The 14908-nt window shown below is 44.3% G+C and overlaps 1 protein-coding gene across 1 annotated transcript; it reads left to right on the top strand.

The window, feature by feature from the left end:
- The first annotated feature begins 6142 nt into the window (after positions 1–6142).
- IL1B (interleukin 1 beta) lies at positions 6143–13266 on the top strand. Its single transcript, XM_054475577.2, has 7 exons — positions 6143–6296; positions 6757–6818; positions 7385–7436; positions 9424–9625; positions 10172–10333; positions 11585–11715; positions 12438–13266. Exons 2-7 carry the CDS (start codon positions 6772–6774, stop codon positions 12648–12650), a joined length of 807 nt encoding a protein of 268 aa, XP_054331552.1. The 5' UTR covers positions 6143–6296; positions 6757–6771; the 3' UTR covers positions 12651–13266.
- Positions 13267–14908: the final 1642 nt, after the last annotated feature.

Raw genomic sequence — 14908 nt, 5'->3', positions numbered from 1 at the left:
ACAGAGGAGCATCTACCACCCAGCTTGGGAAAGGACTTGTTATAGAGGGGGTGAAGCATAAGCTGAGTCTTGAAAGACTAGAAATTAGCCAAACTACAAGGAGGAGAAGGAGTTTCCAGTCAGGAAGAACAGGTTATGCAAAAGCACAGAGACTAGAAAGAATATCACATTCAAGGAACTGCAAATAGTCTGGAAAGGTTGATACGTGGTATAGGAGAGGAGGGCAGGGGATTCCAGGTGGGCCCTGCTTGCCACACTCAGGAGCTTGAACTTATCCACAAAGGAGGTGGGGAACCAGTAATGAATGGGTTTTGTGCAAGGGCTTCATGTCACCAGATTTGCTTTTTGGAGACACTTCTGTGGCTGATGTGTGAGGAAGGGATGGATGAAGTTTCCGTGGCAATCAGGAAACCAATTAGCAGATGATTCAAATGGCCTAGGGGAAAACGGAGGAGGACTTGAACTACTATGCAGCAGTAGAAATGGAGAGAAATAACAGATCCCAGGCACTCAGGAAGCACTCAAAATGAGCCCTTCAAAGAACCTATGGTAGGTGATGGATGGATGGAGTGTGAGTCCTGGGGTAGCATTGCCTGGGAAAATACTTTCTGGTTGAGACAGGGAAGTGGGCCAGTAGAAATGGAGGGCTTCTTCTTTTTGCTTTAAATACTTTTATAATATTTGGAACTTTGAAAATGAGCAGATATATTAGCAAAAAGCCTAAAAGGGATATTTTTGAAATCACTGCTAGTTCTAACATATAACTTTCAGCTTGCACACATCATCAATTAACTTTGATAGCACCTTTCTGGAACTATCATCCCAAATAGCAATCCTTGTAAAAACCTATTTTGAAAAACGGGCCTTGTAGGATAGCCTCATAGATGTTTCGTGGTAGATTTTCTAACATTCTAATGTCAGGGAGTGAAAGGAATCCCGGTAGAAGTTGGCAAATTCTGGAATCTCTATTCATGGTATTAAAGTTTTGCCTTCACACAAAAGTTTAACACCTTTACACAATCAGACTTCCTCATTTTATATTGCTCAGTAATTAGAGGAAATCAGGCACCCAGAGCCTGGGTCCTAGACTTGACAAAATGCACCTAACAAATCCTGAGTGGCCTTGCTGAGAACTTCTTCTCCCAGAAGATAGAAAACTCAGTTCCAGCCAACAAGAGGGAAGCAGCTGAAGAAGTGAAATTAACAAAGTCCTGGAAGGAAATGACCAAATCATCTTTGATTGTGTAATAACCAGAGAGTAGAATACAGCAACGACAGACATTTTGGGAGAGAAGCATTTTATCATAGCTTTTAGAAGAGAAGTATTTTTCAGCATCATAAGCACACAATTCCAAGGATAGATACCTTCAAGGGATTGCTTTTGACAGTTATGACAAAGTCTTAAAGAAGAATAAAAGGACAAAGGAAATCCTCCAGCAACAAAGCTGCCACTTGTAGATGAGAAAGTGAACGGGAATAGGGAAGAAACTCAGAAAAGGGAAGAGAGATCACTAAAAACCCTGATTTGGAAAGTCCCAGTACTACCCTGAGAGGAGAAAGAAACAAATTCACACAGCACGTCACCGCCAGAAGAAGAAAGGAGGGAAGACAAGGGAACAGAGAGGATCCCAATCCTAAAAGGACAATGTGGAAACATTTAGGGGACAGAGGTGAATCTGCCAGGCCAATGTAGTTTAGAATGTCACTCAATCACTGAGAATGAGAAAGGAGTCTGCTGATGGGCACCGTGTGGACAGGAGGAGACAGGGGCAATAAACATATGTAACAATTAAAAGTGAGAAATAAAGATCTGGTTTCGGTTCAGTTAACCCATATTTGCGTCGTAGTTCCAGCATTTACTGTTTGTGCGGTCTTAAATAAGTTATTGTCTGAACCTCAGTTTCTGCATAGGTCAAATGTTTCAATATTATCTACTTTAAAGGTTATTATGAAGAGTTAATAAGATAATGAGGGAAAAAAGGTACCTGGCACTTAGTAGGTGCTCAATAAAGGATGGCTTTTTTTTTTTTTTTAAGTATTGCTTCTAAATTTGTATGTAAGAAAAAATGATATAATACAATGGTACAAGACAGGGGCCCGCAGGACAAGTCCAGCCACACCCATTCGTGTATTATCTGACTGCTTTTCTGAAATGATGCAAGGTTGAGTAGTTGTACCTGAAACATTTATTATCTGGCCCTTTACAGAAAATGTTTCCAGACCCCGGATAAGTGGTACCAGAGCCCCCTCTGTTTGTGGTCCCCTCTCTTATACACACTAGGTGTGAGAAAAGACATAGAGTAGGAGAGCCCTGCCATCCATCTTACCCACCCAGGGGCTTTTTCTGATGGATCCAAAGGAAGGACAAGGTCTTATTGGCCTCCCAGAACTGACATAACAACTCCGACATCAGGGAAAAGCCACTGGAGACTACATAGCTCGCCAGCCCCAGCCACCTGCTCATATATCTAAGCCCTCCTTATTCTAGACCAGGGAGGAGAATGGAATGTCCCTTGGACTCTGCATGTCCCCATTCTGAGAACCCGGATCCAAGAGGGAGAAGAAGCCCATTGGAGATGATGCCATAAAGGAAGTGGAAGCGATATGATAAAAATCATAGTGCCCATTCCCAAATAATTCCAGAAGCAGAAGGGAAAGGAGAGAAATATCCACAGAGACAGGTGTGGGTACACACAACATTTTTCATACTTTAAGATCCCAGAGGGACTCATGGAAATGATACAAGAAAATGAGACTCATAAGAATAAATGTTAGGAAGCCAGTGCCAATAATGAGATGGGAAATTGGGGAAAATGGTGGGGGCAGATTGCTTAGTTCTGTTCTAAGCAAAAGGGTGAACAAGGAAGGAACAGCTCACTGCAAAGAACAGATATCACTACATGTACACGATAATATAAGAACTAACCCATGATTATTTTGCTTGTCTTCTTGTTCAAAATGATTGAAGACCAATGAGATGAGAGCAACCTTGATAACTGGCTGGGAAGCCCATGATCAGACACAAGATGGTATCAGGGCACTTGCTGCTTTGAATAAATGTCAGTCTCCTGTCTTGGAAGAATGACCTGCCAGGGTAAAGAGGAACTTGCAGCTGAGAAAGGCCTTAGTGACTCAAGAACTGAATAATTCTCCAAAAGCTGGAGCATCCTGGCATTTCCAGCTTCCCATCTCTGCTTGTTCCACTTCCTTGGGGCTACATCACCATCTACATCATCATCACTCTTCCACTCCCTCCCTTAGTGCCAACTATGTCTATAGCAAGATATTTTCTGCCTATTGGGGATCGGAAGGAAGTGCTGTGGCCTGAGCAGTCTCCTTGGGAAGACAGGATCTGATACATACATTGCACAACCTGTCTATTTGACATAAGAGGTTTCACTTCCTCAGATGGATGGGATGGTAGCAGGTTTGGGTCCAGGTTACAGGGCCAGGATGAGACATGGCAGAACTGTGGAGACTGTTACGTCAGGGGGCATTGCCCCATGGCTCCAAAATTTCCCTCGAGCGAAAGCATCAGGGGCTCATGCAACCTGGATACTAGTGCTGCTTCAACCACACTGTACTATTGGATGAGTCACTTCATCCCTCCTAGCCTTGATTTCTTCGTCTGATGTTCACATTCAAATAGCTATTCATGTCTTCATCTCTGTGGTCCTACCATATCCCACCAGACAATCATTAGGGCTCCTCTCAGCTGGCAGATTCTGAGGTCCTGGATGCTACAATTGGAAGATGGAGAAGTAGAAGCTCAAGGTTTGTGACCTGTATCCCAAGTCCCAGAAGCAGAATGCACTAACTCAGAGCTGATGCTCGGGTCCCTTGCATATCTCCCTTCCTGTCACTGGCTTTGATCCTCCTTTGCTCAGTTTATAATCACATCAACAGACCAAAGACATCTCTGTGTTCTGTCAGGAGAGTTCACAGAGCCACCAACCCTCCAGACCCTGCTGGTTGCCGCATAAAGACTCTGGGGAAGGGTTTGAGGCTGCTGTGATCATGCAATGAATGCATGATTGTACCACTGCACTCCAGCCTGGGGATAAAGCTAGATCCTGTTTAGGAGATAGAAAGAGAGAGAGAGAGAGAGAAGGGAGGGAGAGAGAGAGAAAAAGAGAGAGAGGGAGGGAGAAAGAAAGAGAGAAAGAAAAGAAGAGAAAAGAAAGAAAGAAATAGAGAGAGAGGGAGGGAGGGAGGGAAAGAAAGAGAAAGAAAGAAACAGAAAGAAAGAGAGAGAGAAAGAAGAAAGAAAGAGAAAAAAGAAAGAGAAAAAGAAAGAAAGAGGAAGGAAGGAAGGGAGGAAGGAAGGAGGAAAGAAAGAAAGACAGGCTCTGAGGAAGGTGGCAGTTCCTACAACCGGAGAACCAGTGGTTAATTTGCAAAGTGGATCCTGTGGAGGCAAAACAGAGGAGTCCCCTAGGCCACCCAGACAGGGCCTTTAGCTATCTGCAGGACCAGACACCAAATTTCATGAGGGCTCAGTGTTAGGAATAGATTATTGCTTATCAAATTCACAGGAAACTAACACGTTGAACAGCTTTTAGATTTCCTGTGGAAAATATAACTTACTAAAGATGGAGTTCTTGTGACTGACTCCTGATATCAAGATACCAGGAGCCAAATTAAAAATCAGAAGGCTGCTTGGAGAGCAAGTCCATGAAATGCTCTTTTTCCCCCAGTAGAGCCTATTTCCCTCGTGTCTCAAATACTTGCACGGAGGCTTACTCCCCTGGATAATGCAGAGCGAGCATGATACCTGGCACATACTAATTTGAATAAAAATGCTGTCAAATTCCCATTCACCCATTCAAGTAGCAAACTCTACCACCTGAATGTACATGCCAGGCACTGTGCTAGACTTGGCTCAAAAGATTTCATAGTTTCCTGGAGGAACCAGGAGGAGCAAGGTTTCAACTCAGCGCTATAAGAAGTGTTACAGGCTGGGCACGGTGGCTCACGCCTGTAATCCCAACAATTTGGGAGGTCGAGGCGGGCGGATCACAAGGTCAGGAGATCGAGACCATCCTGGCTAACATGGTGAAACCCTGTCTCTACTAAAAATACAAAAAATTAGCCAGGCATGGCGGCAGGTGCCTGTAGTCCCAGCTGCTGGGGAGGCTGAGGCAGGAGAATGGTGTGAACCCGGGAGGTGGAACTTGCAGGGGGCCGAGATCGTGTCACTGTACTCCAGCCTGGGCAACAGAATGAGACTCCGTCTCAAAAAAAAAAAAAAAGTGTTATGATGCAGACCTGTCAAAGAGGCAAAGGAGGGTGTTCCTAGACTCCAGGCACTGTTCATAACCTGGACTCTCATTCATTCTACAAATGGAGGGCTCCCCTGGGCAGTACCCTGGAGCAGGCACTTTGCTGGTGTCTCGGTTAAAGAGAAACTGATAACTCTTGGTATTACCAAGAGATAGAGTCTCAGATGGATATTCTTACAGAAACAATATTCCACTTTTCAGAGTTCACCAAAAAATCATTTTAGGCAGAGATCATCTGGCATTGATCTGGTTTATCCATGAGATTGGCTAGGGTAACAGCACCTGGTCTTGCAGGGTTGTGTGAGCTTATCTCCAGGGTTGCCCCAACTCCATGAGGAGCCTGAACCCTGTGTACCGTATGTTCTCTGCCCCATCCAAGAAAGGTCAGTTTTCTCTCCAGAGGCTCCTGCAATTGACGGAGAGCTCCTGAGGCAGAGAACAGCACCCAAGGTAGAGACCCACACCCTCAATCCAGACAGGGAGGGCTATTGCCCCTTCATTGTACCCATTTATCCATCTCTAAGTGGGAAGATTCCTAAACTTAAGTACAAAGAAGTGAATGAAGAAAAGTATTTGCATGTATAAATCTGTGTGTCTTCCACTTTGTCCCAGATATCCTAAATTCAAACATTCTTCTAACGTAGGAAAATCCAGTATTTTAATGTGGACATCAACTGCACAACGATTGTCAGAAAAACAATGCGTATTTGCATGGTGATACATTTGCAAAATGTGTCATAGTTTGCTACTCCTTACCCTTCCATGAACCAGAGAATTATTTCAGTTTATTAGTCCCCTCCCCTAGGAAGCTTCCACCAATACTCTTTTCTTTTCCCCTTTCCTTTAACTTGATTGTGAAATCAGGTATTCAACAGAGAAATTTCTCAGCCTCCTACTTCTGCTTTTGAAAGCCATAAAACAGCGAGGGAGAAACTGGCAGACAGCAAACCTCTTCGAGGCACAAGGCACAACAGGCTGCTCTGGGATTCTCTTCAGCCAGTCTTCATTGCTCAAGTATGACTTTAATCTTCCTTACAACTAGATGCTAAGGGAGTCTCTCTGTCTCTCTCCCTCTTTGTGTGTATGCATATGTCTCTCTCTCTTTCTTTCTCTCTCTCTCTCCCCCTCCTTCCCTCTCTGCCTCCCTCTCTCAGCTTTTTGCAAAAATGTCAGGTGTAATATAATGCTTATGACTCGGGAAATATTCTGGGAATGAATACTGCTTATCTAGCAGCTGACACCCTAAAGGTTAGTGTCAAAGCCTCTGCTCCAGCTCTCCTAGCCAATACATTGCTAGTTGGGGTTTGGTTTAGCAAATGCTTTTCTCTAGACCCAAAGGACTTCTCTTTCACACATTCATTCATTCACTCAGAGATCACTTCTTTGCATGACTGCCATGCACTGGATGCTGAGAGAAATCACACATGAATGTAGCCATCATGGGGAAGTCACTCATTTTCTCCTTTTTACACAGGTGTCTGAAGCAGCCATGGCAGAAGTACCTGAACTCGCCAGTGAAATGATGGCTTACTACAGGTCAGTGGGGACACTGAGATCAGTAACATGAGCAGGTCTTCTCTTTCAAGAGTAGAGTGTTATCTGTGCTTGGAGACCAGATTTTTCCCCTAAATTGCCTCTTTCAGTGGCAAACAGGGTGCCAAGTAAATCTGGTTTAAAGACTACTTTCCCATTACAAGTCCCTCCAGTCTTGGGGCCTGGAGGCTATCCAGATGTATTGTTGCAAGGGCTTCCTGCAGAGGCAAATGGGGAAAAAAGATTCCAAGCCCACAATACAAGGAATCCCTTTGCAAAGTGCGGCTTGGAGGGAGAGGGAGAGCTCAGATTTTAGCTGACTCTGCTGGGCTAGAGGTTAGGCCTCAAAATCCAACAGGGAGCACCCAAGGTGCCCACCTGCCAGGCCTAGAATCTGCCTTCTAGACTGTTCTGCACATATCACTGTGAAACTTGCCAGGTGTTTTCAGGCAGCTATGAAAGACAGGCTGTTTGCCATTTCTTATGAACAGTCAAGTCTTGCACACAGGGAAGGAAAAATAAACCTGTTTAGAAGACATAATTGAGACATGTCCCCGTTTTTATTACAGTGGCAACGAGGATGACTTGTTCTTTGAAGTCGATGGCCCTAAACAGATGAAGGTAAGACTATGGGTTTAACTCCCAACCCAAGGAAGGGCTCTAACACAGGGAAAGCTCAAAGAAGAGAGTTCTGGGCCACTTTGATGCCATGGTATTTTGTTTTAGAACAACTTTAACCTCTTCCAATGAGACACAGGCTGCACCACTTGCTGACCTGGCCACTTGGTCATCTTATCACCATAGTCACTCACTAACGTTGGTGGTGGTGGCCACACTTGGTGGTGACAGGGGAGGAGTAGTGATAATGTTTCCTGTTTCATAGTAGGAAGACAACCAAGTCTTCAACACAAATTTGATTCTCCTTTTAGGAGATGGGTTCAGCCTATGCCAATCACTTGAGTTAAACTCTGAAACCAAGAGATGATCTTGAGAACTAACATATGTCTACCCCTTTTGAGTAGAATAGTTTTTTGCTCCCTGGGGTGAAGCTTATAACAACAAGACATAGATGATGTAAACAAAAAGATGAATTGAGACTTGAAAGAAAACCATTCACTTGCTGTTTGACCTTGACAAGTCATTTTACCTGCTTTGGACCTCATCTGAAAAATAAAGGGCTGAGCTGGATGATATCTGAGATGCCAGCATCCTGCAACCTCCAGTTCTGAAATATTTTCAGTTGTAGCTAAGGGCATTTGGGCAGCAAATGGGCATTTTTCAGACTCATCCTTACAGAGAGCCATGTTATATTCCTGCTGTCCCTTCTGTTTTATATGATGCTCAGTAGCCTTCCTAGGTGGCCCAGCCATCAGCCTAGCTAGGTCAGTTGTGCAGGTTGGGAGGCAGCCACTTTTCTCTGGCTTTATTTTATTCCAGTTTGTGACAGCCTCCCCTAGCCTCATAATCCAGTCCTCAGTCTTGTTAAAAACACATTTCTTTAAAAGTTTTAAGACTGGCATAACTCATTGGCTCCAGCTGTGGGAGGAGCCCATTGGCTTGTCTGCCTGGCTTTTGCCCCCATTGCCTCTTCCAGCAGCTTGGCTCTGCTCCAGGCAGGAAATTCTCTCCTGCTCAACTTTCTTTTGTGCACTTAGAGGTCTCTTTAACTGTCTTTCAAGCCTTTGAACCATTATCATGACTTAAGGCAACCTCAGTGAAGCCTTAATACGGAGCTTCTCTGAATAAGAGGAAAGTGGTAACATTTCACAAAAAATACTCTCACAGGATTTGCAGAACGCCTATGAGACAGTGTTATGAAAAAGGAAAAAAAAAAGAACAGTGTAGAAAAACTGAATACTTGCTGAGTGAGCATAGGTGAATGGAAAATGTTATGGTCACCTGCATGAAAAAGCAAATCATAGTGTGACAGCATTAGGGATACAAAACGATATAGAGAAGGTATACATGTATGGTGTAGGTGGGGCATGTACAAAAAAGATGAACAAAGTAGAAATGGGATTTATTCTAAAAGAATAGCCTGTAAGGTGTCAGAAAGCCCACATTCTAGTCTTGAGTCTGCCTCTAACCTGCTGTGTGCCATTAAGTACACCCTTAACCTCCTTGAGCTTCAGAGACGGATAATCTTTTTATTTTATTTTATTTTGTTTTGTTTTGTTTTGTTTTGTTTTGTGAGATGGAGTCTCACTCTGTTGCCCAGGCTGGAGTGCAGTGGTACAATCTTGGCTTACTGCAACCTCCGCCTCCTGAGTTCAAGCGATTCTCCTTCCTCAGTCTCCTGAATAGCTGGGATTACAGGCGTGCCCCATCACACCCAGCTAATTTTTGTATTTTTAGTAGAGAAGGGGTTTCGCCATGTTGGCCAGGCTGGTTTTGAAGTCCTGACCTAAATGATTCATCCACCTCGGCTTCCCAAAGTGCTGGGATTACAAGCATGAGCCACCACGCCTGGCCCAGAGAGGGGTGATCTTTAGAAGCTTGGGATTCTTTCAAGCCCTTTCCTCCTCTCTGAGCTTTCTCCTCTCTAATGTCAAAGCACGGTTCCTGGCAGGACCACCTCACCAGGCTCCCTCCCTTGCTCTCTCCGCAGTGCTCCTTCCAGGACCTGGACCTTTGCCCTCTGGATGGCGGCATCCAGCTACGAATCTCCCACCAGCACTACAGCAAGGGCTTCAAGCAGGCCGTTTCAGTTGTTGTGGCCATGGACAAGCTGAGGAAGATGCTGGTTCCCTGCCCACAGAACTTCCAGGACAATGACCTGAGCACCTTCTTTCCCTTCATCTTTGAAGAAGGTACTTAGCCAAGAGCAGGCAGTAGATCTCCACTTGTGTCTTCTTGGAAGTCATCAAGCCCCAGCCAACTCAATTCCCCCAGAGCCAAAGCCCTTTAAAGGTAGAAGGCCCAGTGGGGAGACAAAACAAAGAAGGCTGGAAACCAAAGCAATCATCTCTTTAGTGGAAACTATTCTTAAAGAAGATCGTGATGGCTACTGACATTTGCAACTCCCTCACTCTTTCTCAGGGGCTTACACTTACATTGTCACCAGAGGTTCGTAACCTCCCTGTGGGCTAGTGTTAGGACCATCACCATTTTACCTAAGCAGCTCTGTTGCTCATCCACAGTAAGCAGTAATAGACCTGAAGCTGGAACCCATGTCTAATAGTGTCAGGTCCAGTGTTCTTAGCCACCCCACTCCCAGCTTCGTCCCTACCGGTGTTGTCATCAGACTTTGACCATATATGCTCAGGTGTCCTCCAAGAAATCAAATTCTGCTGCCTCACCTCACGAGGCCTACCCTTCTGATTTTATACCTAAACAACATGTGCTCCACATTTCAGAACCTATCTTCGACACATGGGATAACGAGGCTTATGTGCACGATGCACCTGTACGATCACTGAACTGCACACTCCGGGACGCACAGCAAAAAAGCTTGGTGATGTCTGGTCCATATGAACTGAAAGCTCTCCACCTCCAGGGACAGGATATGGAGCAACAAGGTAAATGGAAACATCCTGGTTTCCCTGCCTGGCCTCCTGGCAGCTTGCTAATTCTCCATGTTTTAAACAAAGCAGAAAGTTAATTTAAGGCAAATGATCAACACAAGTGAAAAAAAAAAAAAAAACATTAAAAAGGAATATACAAACTTTGGTCCTAGAAATGGCACATTTGATTGTACCGGCCAGTGCATTTGTTAACAGGAGTGTTACCCTGAGAAATTAGACAGCTCAAGCACTCCCAGGACCGTGTCCACCCAAGTCTCTTGGGCATAGTGCAATGTCAATTCTTCCACAATATGGGGTCATTTGATGGACATGGCCTAACTGCCTGTGGGTTCTCTCTTCCTGTTGTTGAGGCTGAAACAAGAGTGCTGGAGCGATAATGTGTCCATCCCCCTCCCCAGTCTTGCCCCCTTGCCCCAACATCCGTCTCACCCAATGCCAGGTGGTTCCTTGTAGGGAAATTTTACTGCCCAGCAGGAACTTTTATCTCTCCGCTGTAACTGGCAAATGTTTCAAGTGCGGTGAGCCCATCATTAGCTGTGGTGATCTACCTGGCATCGTGCCACAGTAGCCAAAGCCTGTGCACAGGAGTGTGGGCAACTAAGGCTGCTGACTTTGAAGGACAGCCTCACTCAGGGAGAAGCTATTTGCTCTCAGCCAGGCCAAGAAAATCCTGTTTCTTTGGAATCGGGTAGTAAGAGTGATCCCAGGGCCTCCAATTGACACTGCTGTGACTGGGGAAGATCAAAATGAGTGTCTCTCTTTGGAGCCACTTTCCCAGCTCAGCCTCTCCTCTCGTAGTTTCTTCCCATGGGCTATTCTCTGTTCCTGAAACAGTTCTGGTGCCTGATTTCTGGCAGAAGTACAGCTTCACCTCTTTCCTTTCCTTCCACATTGATCAAATTGTTCCGCTCCTGTGGATGGGCACATTGCCAGCCAGTGACACAATGGCTTGCTTCCTTCCTTCCTTCCTTCCACATTTAAAATGTAGACCGTCTTTCATTCTCCATTCCTACTGCTATGAGGCTCTGAGAAACCCTCAGGCCTTTGAGGGGAAACCCTAAATCAACGAAATGATCCTGCTATTGTCTGTGAGAAGTCAAGTTATCCTGTCTCTTAGGCCAAGGAACCTCACTGTGGGTTCCCACAGAGGCTACCAAATTACATGTATCCTACTCATGGGGCCCAGGGGTTGGGCTGACCCTGCACTGCTGTGTCCCTAACCACAAGACCCCCTTCTTTCTTCAGTGGTGTTCTCCATGTCCTTTGTACAAGGAGAAGAAAGTAATGACAAAATACCTGTGGCCTTGGGCCTCAAGGAAAAGAATCTGTACCTGTCCTGCGTGTTGAAAGATGATAAGCCCACTCTACAGCTGGAGGTAAGTGAATGCTATGGAATGAAGCCCTTCTCAGCCTCCTGCTACCACTTATTCCCAGACAACCACCTTCTCCCCGCCCCCATCCCCAGGAAAAGCTGGGAACAGGTCTATTTGACAATTTTGCATTAATGTAAATAAATTTAACATAATTTTTAAATGCGTGCAACCTTCAATCCTGCTGCAGAAAATTAAATCATTTTGCTGATGTTATTATGTCCTACCATAGTTACAACCCCAACAGATTATATATTGTTAGGGCTGCTCTCATTTGATAGACACCTTGGGATATAAATGACTTAAAGGGTCCCATTATCACGTCCACTCCACTCCCAAAATCACCACCACTATCACCTCCAGCTTTCTCAGCAAAAGCTTCATTTCCAAGTTGATGTCATTCTAGGACCATAAGGAAAAATACAATAAAAAGCCCCTGGAAACTAGGTACTTCAAGAAGCTCTAGCTTAATTTTCACCCCCCCCAAAAAAAAAAAAAAATTCTCACCTACATTATGCTCCTCAGCATTTGGCACTAAGTTTTAGAAAAGAAGAAGGGCTCTTTTAATAATCACACGGAAAGTTGGGGGCCCAGTTATAACTCAGGAGTCTGGCTCCTGATCATGTGACCTGCTCATCAGTTTCCTCTCTGACCAACTCAAGGAACATCTTTCCCATAGCATCTTTGTCCCTTGCCTCACAAAAATTCTTCTTTCTCTTTTGCTGCAGAGTGTAGATCCCAAAAATTACCCAAAGAAGAAGATGGAAAAGCGATTTGTCTTCAACAAGATAGAAATAAATAACAAGCTGGAATTTGAGTCTGCCCAGTTCCCCAACTGGTACATCAGCACCTCTCAAGCAGAAAACATGCCCGTCTTCCTGGGAGGGACCAAAGGCGGCCAGGATATAACTGACTTCACCATGCAATTTGTGTCTTCCTAAAGAGAGCTGTACCCAGAGGGTCCTGTGCTGAATGTGGACTCAATCCCTAGGGCTGGCAGAAAGGGAACAGAAAGGTTTTTGAGTATGGCTATAGCCTGGACTTTCCTATTGTCTACACCAATGCCCAACTGCCTGCCTTAGGGTAGTGCTAAGAGGATCTCCTGTCCATCAGCCAGGACAGTCAGCTCTCTCCTTTCGGGGCCAATCCTCAGCCTTTTTGTTGAGCCAGGCCTCTCTCACCTCTCCTACTCACTTAAAGCCCGCCTGACAGAAACCACGGCCACATTTAGTTCTAAGAAACCCTCTGTCGTTCGCTCCCACATTCTGATGAGCAACCGCTTCCCTATTTATTTATTTATTTGTTTGTTTGTTTTATTGATTGGTCTAATTTATTCAAGGGGGGCAAGAAGTAGCAGTGTCTGTAAAAGAGCCTAGTTTTTAATAGCTATGGAATCAATTCAATTTGGACTGGTGTGCTCTCTTTAAATCAAGTCCTTTAATTAAAACTGAAAATATATAAGCTCAGATTATTTAAATGGGAATATTTATAAATGAGCAAATATCATACTGTTCAATGGTTCTGAAATAAACTTCACTGAAAAAAAAAAAAAAAAAAGGTCTTTCCTGATCATTGACTTGTCTTGGATTTGACACCGAACAGTAAAGATAAACAGGGCTGTGAGAGTTCTTGGGGGACTAGAATCCCACTCCTCATTGCTGAGTACTGCAAAGTACCTAGAAACATCCTTGGCCACCAAAGACTATCCTCCTCACCCATCCCCTTTATTTCTGTTGTTCTACAAAATGATATTCAGTGCACATCTGGAACAGGATCAGCTGAAGCACTGCAGGGAGTCAGGACTGGTAGTAACAGCTACCAGTGATTTATCTATCAATGCACCAAACATCTGTTGAGCAAGCGCTATGTACTAGGAGCTGGGAGTACAGAGACAAGAAAGGTAACAAGTTCCTCCTCAGATAGGAGAGGCAGATAGGTACAAGCAAAAACAAGGCAACATGACAAGTAGAGTAAGATAAAATACAAAAGGAGTATCCAGGAAGGAGTGAGGAGAGTGACATAAGAATCAAGCCTAAAGGGATAAATAGAAAATTTCCACACATGGGCTGGGCAAGGTGGCTTACGCCTGTAATCCCAGCACTTTGGGTGGCAGAGGCAGAAAGATCGCTTGAGCCCAGGAGTTCAAGACCAGCCTGGGCAACATAGTGAGACCCCCATCTCTACAAAAAATAAATAAATAAAACAATCAGCCAGGCATGCTGGCATGCACCTGTAGTCCTAGCTAGTTGGGAAGCTGACACTGGAGGATTGCTTGAGCCCAGAAGTTCAAGACTGCAGTGAGCTATGATTGCACCATTGCACTCCAGCCTGGGTGACAGAGTGAGACCCTATCTCTAAAAAATTGTTCCCAGATAGAAAAGAAAGGCCCTCAGGTAGAGGAACCAGCGTGAACAAGGGCATGGGGGTATAAGAATGAATGATGGAAAAAGTACATTTTCAGAACTGCGGGAATCACCAGAAGTAAAGTCAAAGCACAAAACAAGCCAGAGGAAAAGTAGTTGTAACTCACATCCCAGATAAAGAGATAACTTGCTTCACATGTAAAGAACTGCCTCAAAACATTTGAAAAAAAAAACAAAAATCCAGCAAAACAAGAGGCAAGGGATCTTAACAGTCTGTTCACAGAAAAGAAAATACTATTTGATCTTGGGCAGAGTAAAACAATGCTTAACATTGTAATAAGAAAGTCAAATTAAAAGCACTTTGAGATACTAGTATTTTCCCATCAGATTGACAAAAATCAAAAGTTTAACAACAGACCTTATTGGTCAAACTGTCGGGAAATCCCCACTGTTAAATATTACATGTGGGACTATAAATTAATATGACCCTTATAGAACAAAATTTGCTAACTATGAAAATCACAAGTGCACTTCTCCTTTGATCCAGCAATTTCACTCCTGGAGATTTATCCTACAGATGGACATAACCCATGTGAAATGAAAAATGATCAAAATTATTAATTGCACATCATTTGTAATATGAAAAATTGGAAGTAACCCAAGTGTCTATCAACAAGAGACTGGCTAAATGAAGTAAAGGACATAGAATACTAGGCAGCTATAGAAAAGAATGAGAAAGCACTCTGGTATTGTTTGGTTCTGTGTCCCAGCCCAAATCTCACGTCAAATTGTAATCCCCGATGTTGGAGGTGGAGCCTGGTGTGGGGTGATTGGAT

The sequence above is a fragment of the Pongo pygmaeus genome, chromosome 12, assembly GCF_028885625.2.
Source record: "Pongo pygmaeus isolate AG05252 chromosome 12, NHGRI_mPonPyg2-v2.0_pri, whole genome shotgun sequence".
Taxonomy (NCBI): domain Eukaryota; kingdom Metazoa; phylum Chordata; class Mammalia; order Primates; family Hominidae; genus Pongo; species Pongo pygmaeus.
The sequence above is the reverse complement of the archived record's forward strand: the minus strand, read 5'-3'. Positions and strand labels throughout refer to the sequence as shown.

Excerpts from the sequence above, each read along its gene's own strand:
- IL1B (XM_054475577.2), top strand. The coding sequence starts at position 6,772 with ATGGCAGAAGTACCTGAACTCGCCAGTGAAATGATGGCTTACTACAG. Across the intron at positions 7,437-9,423 it reads ATGGCCCTAAACAGATGAAG|TGCTCCTTCCAGGACCTGGA; the intron begins GTAAGACTATGG and ends CTCTCTCCGCAG. Across the intron at positions 11,716-12,437 it reads AGCCCACTCTACAGCTGGAG|AGTGTAGATCCCAAAAATTA; the intron begins GTAAGTGAATGC and ends CTTTTGCTGCAG.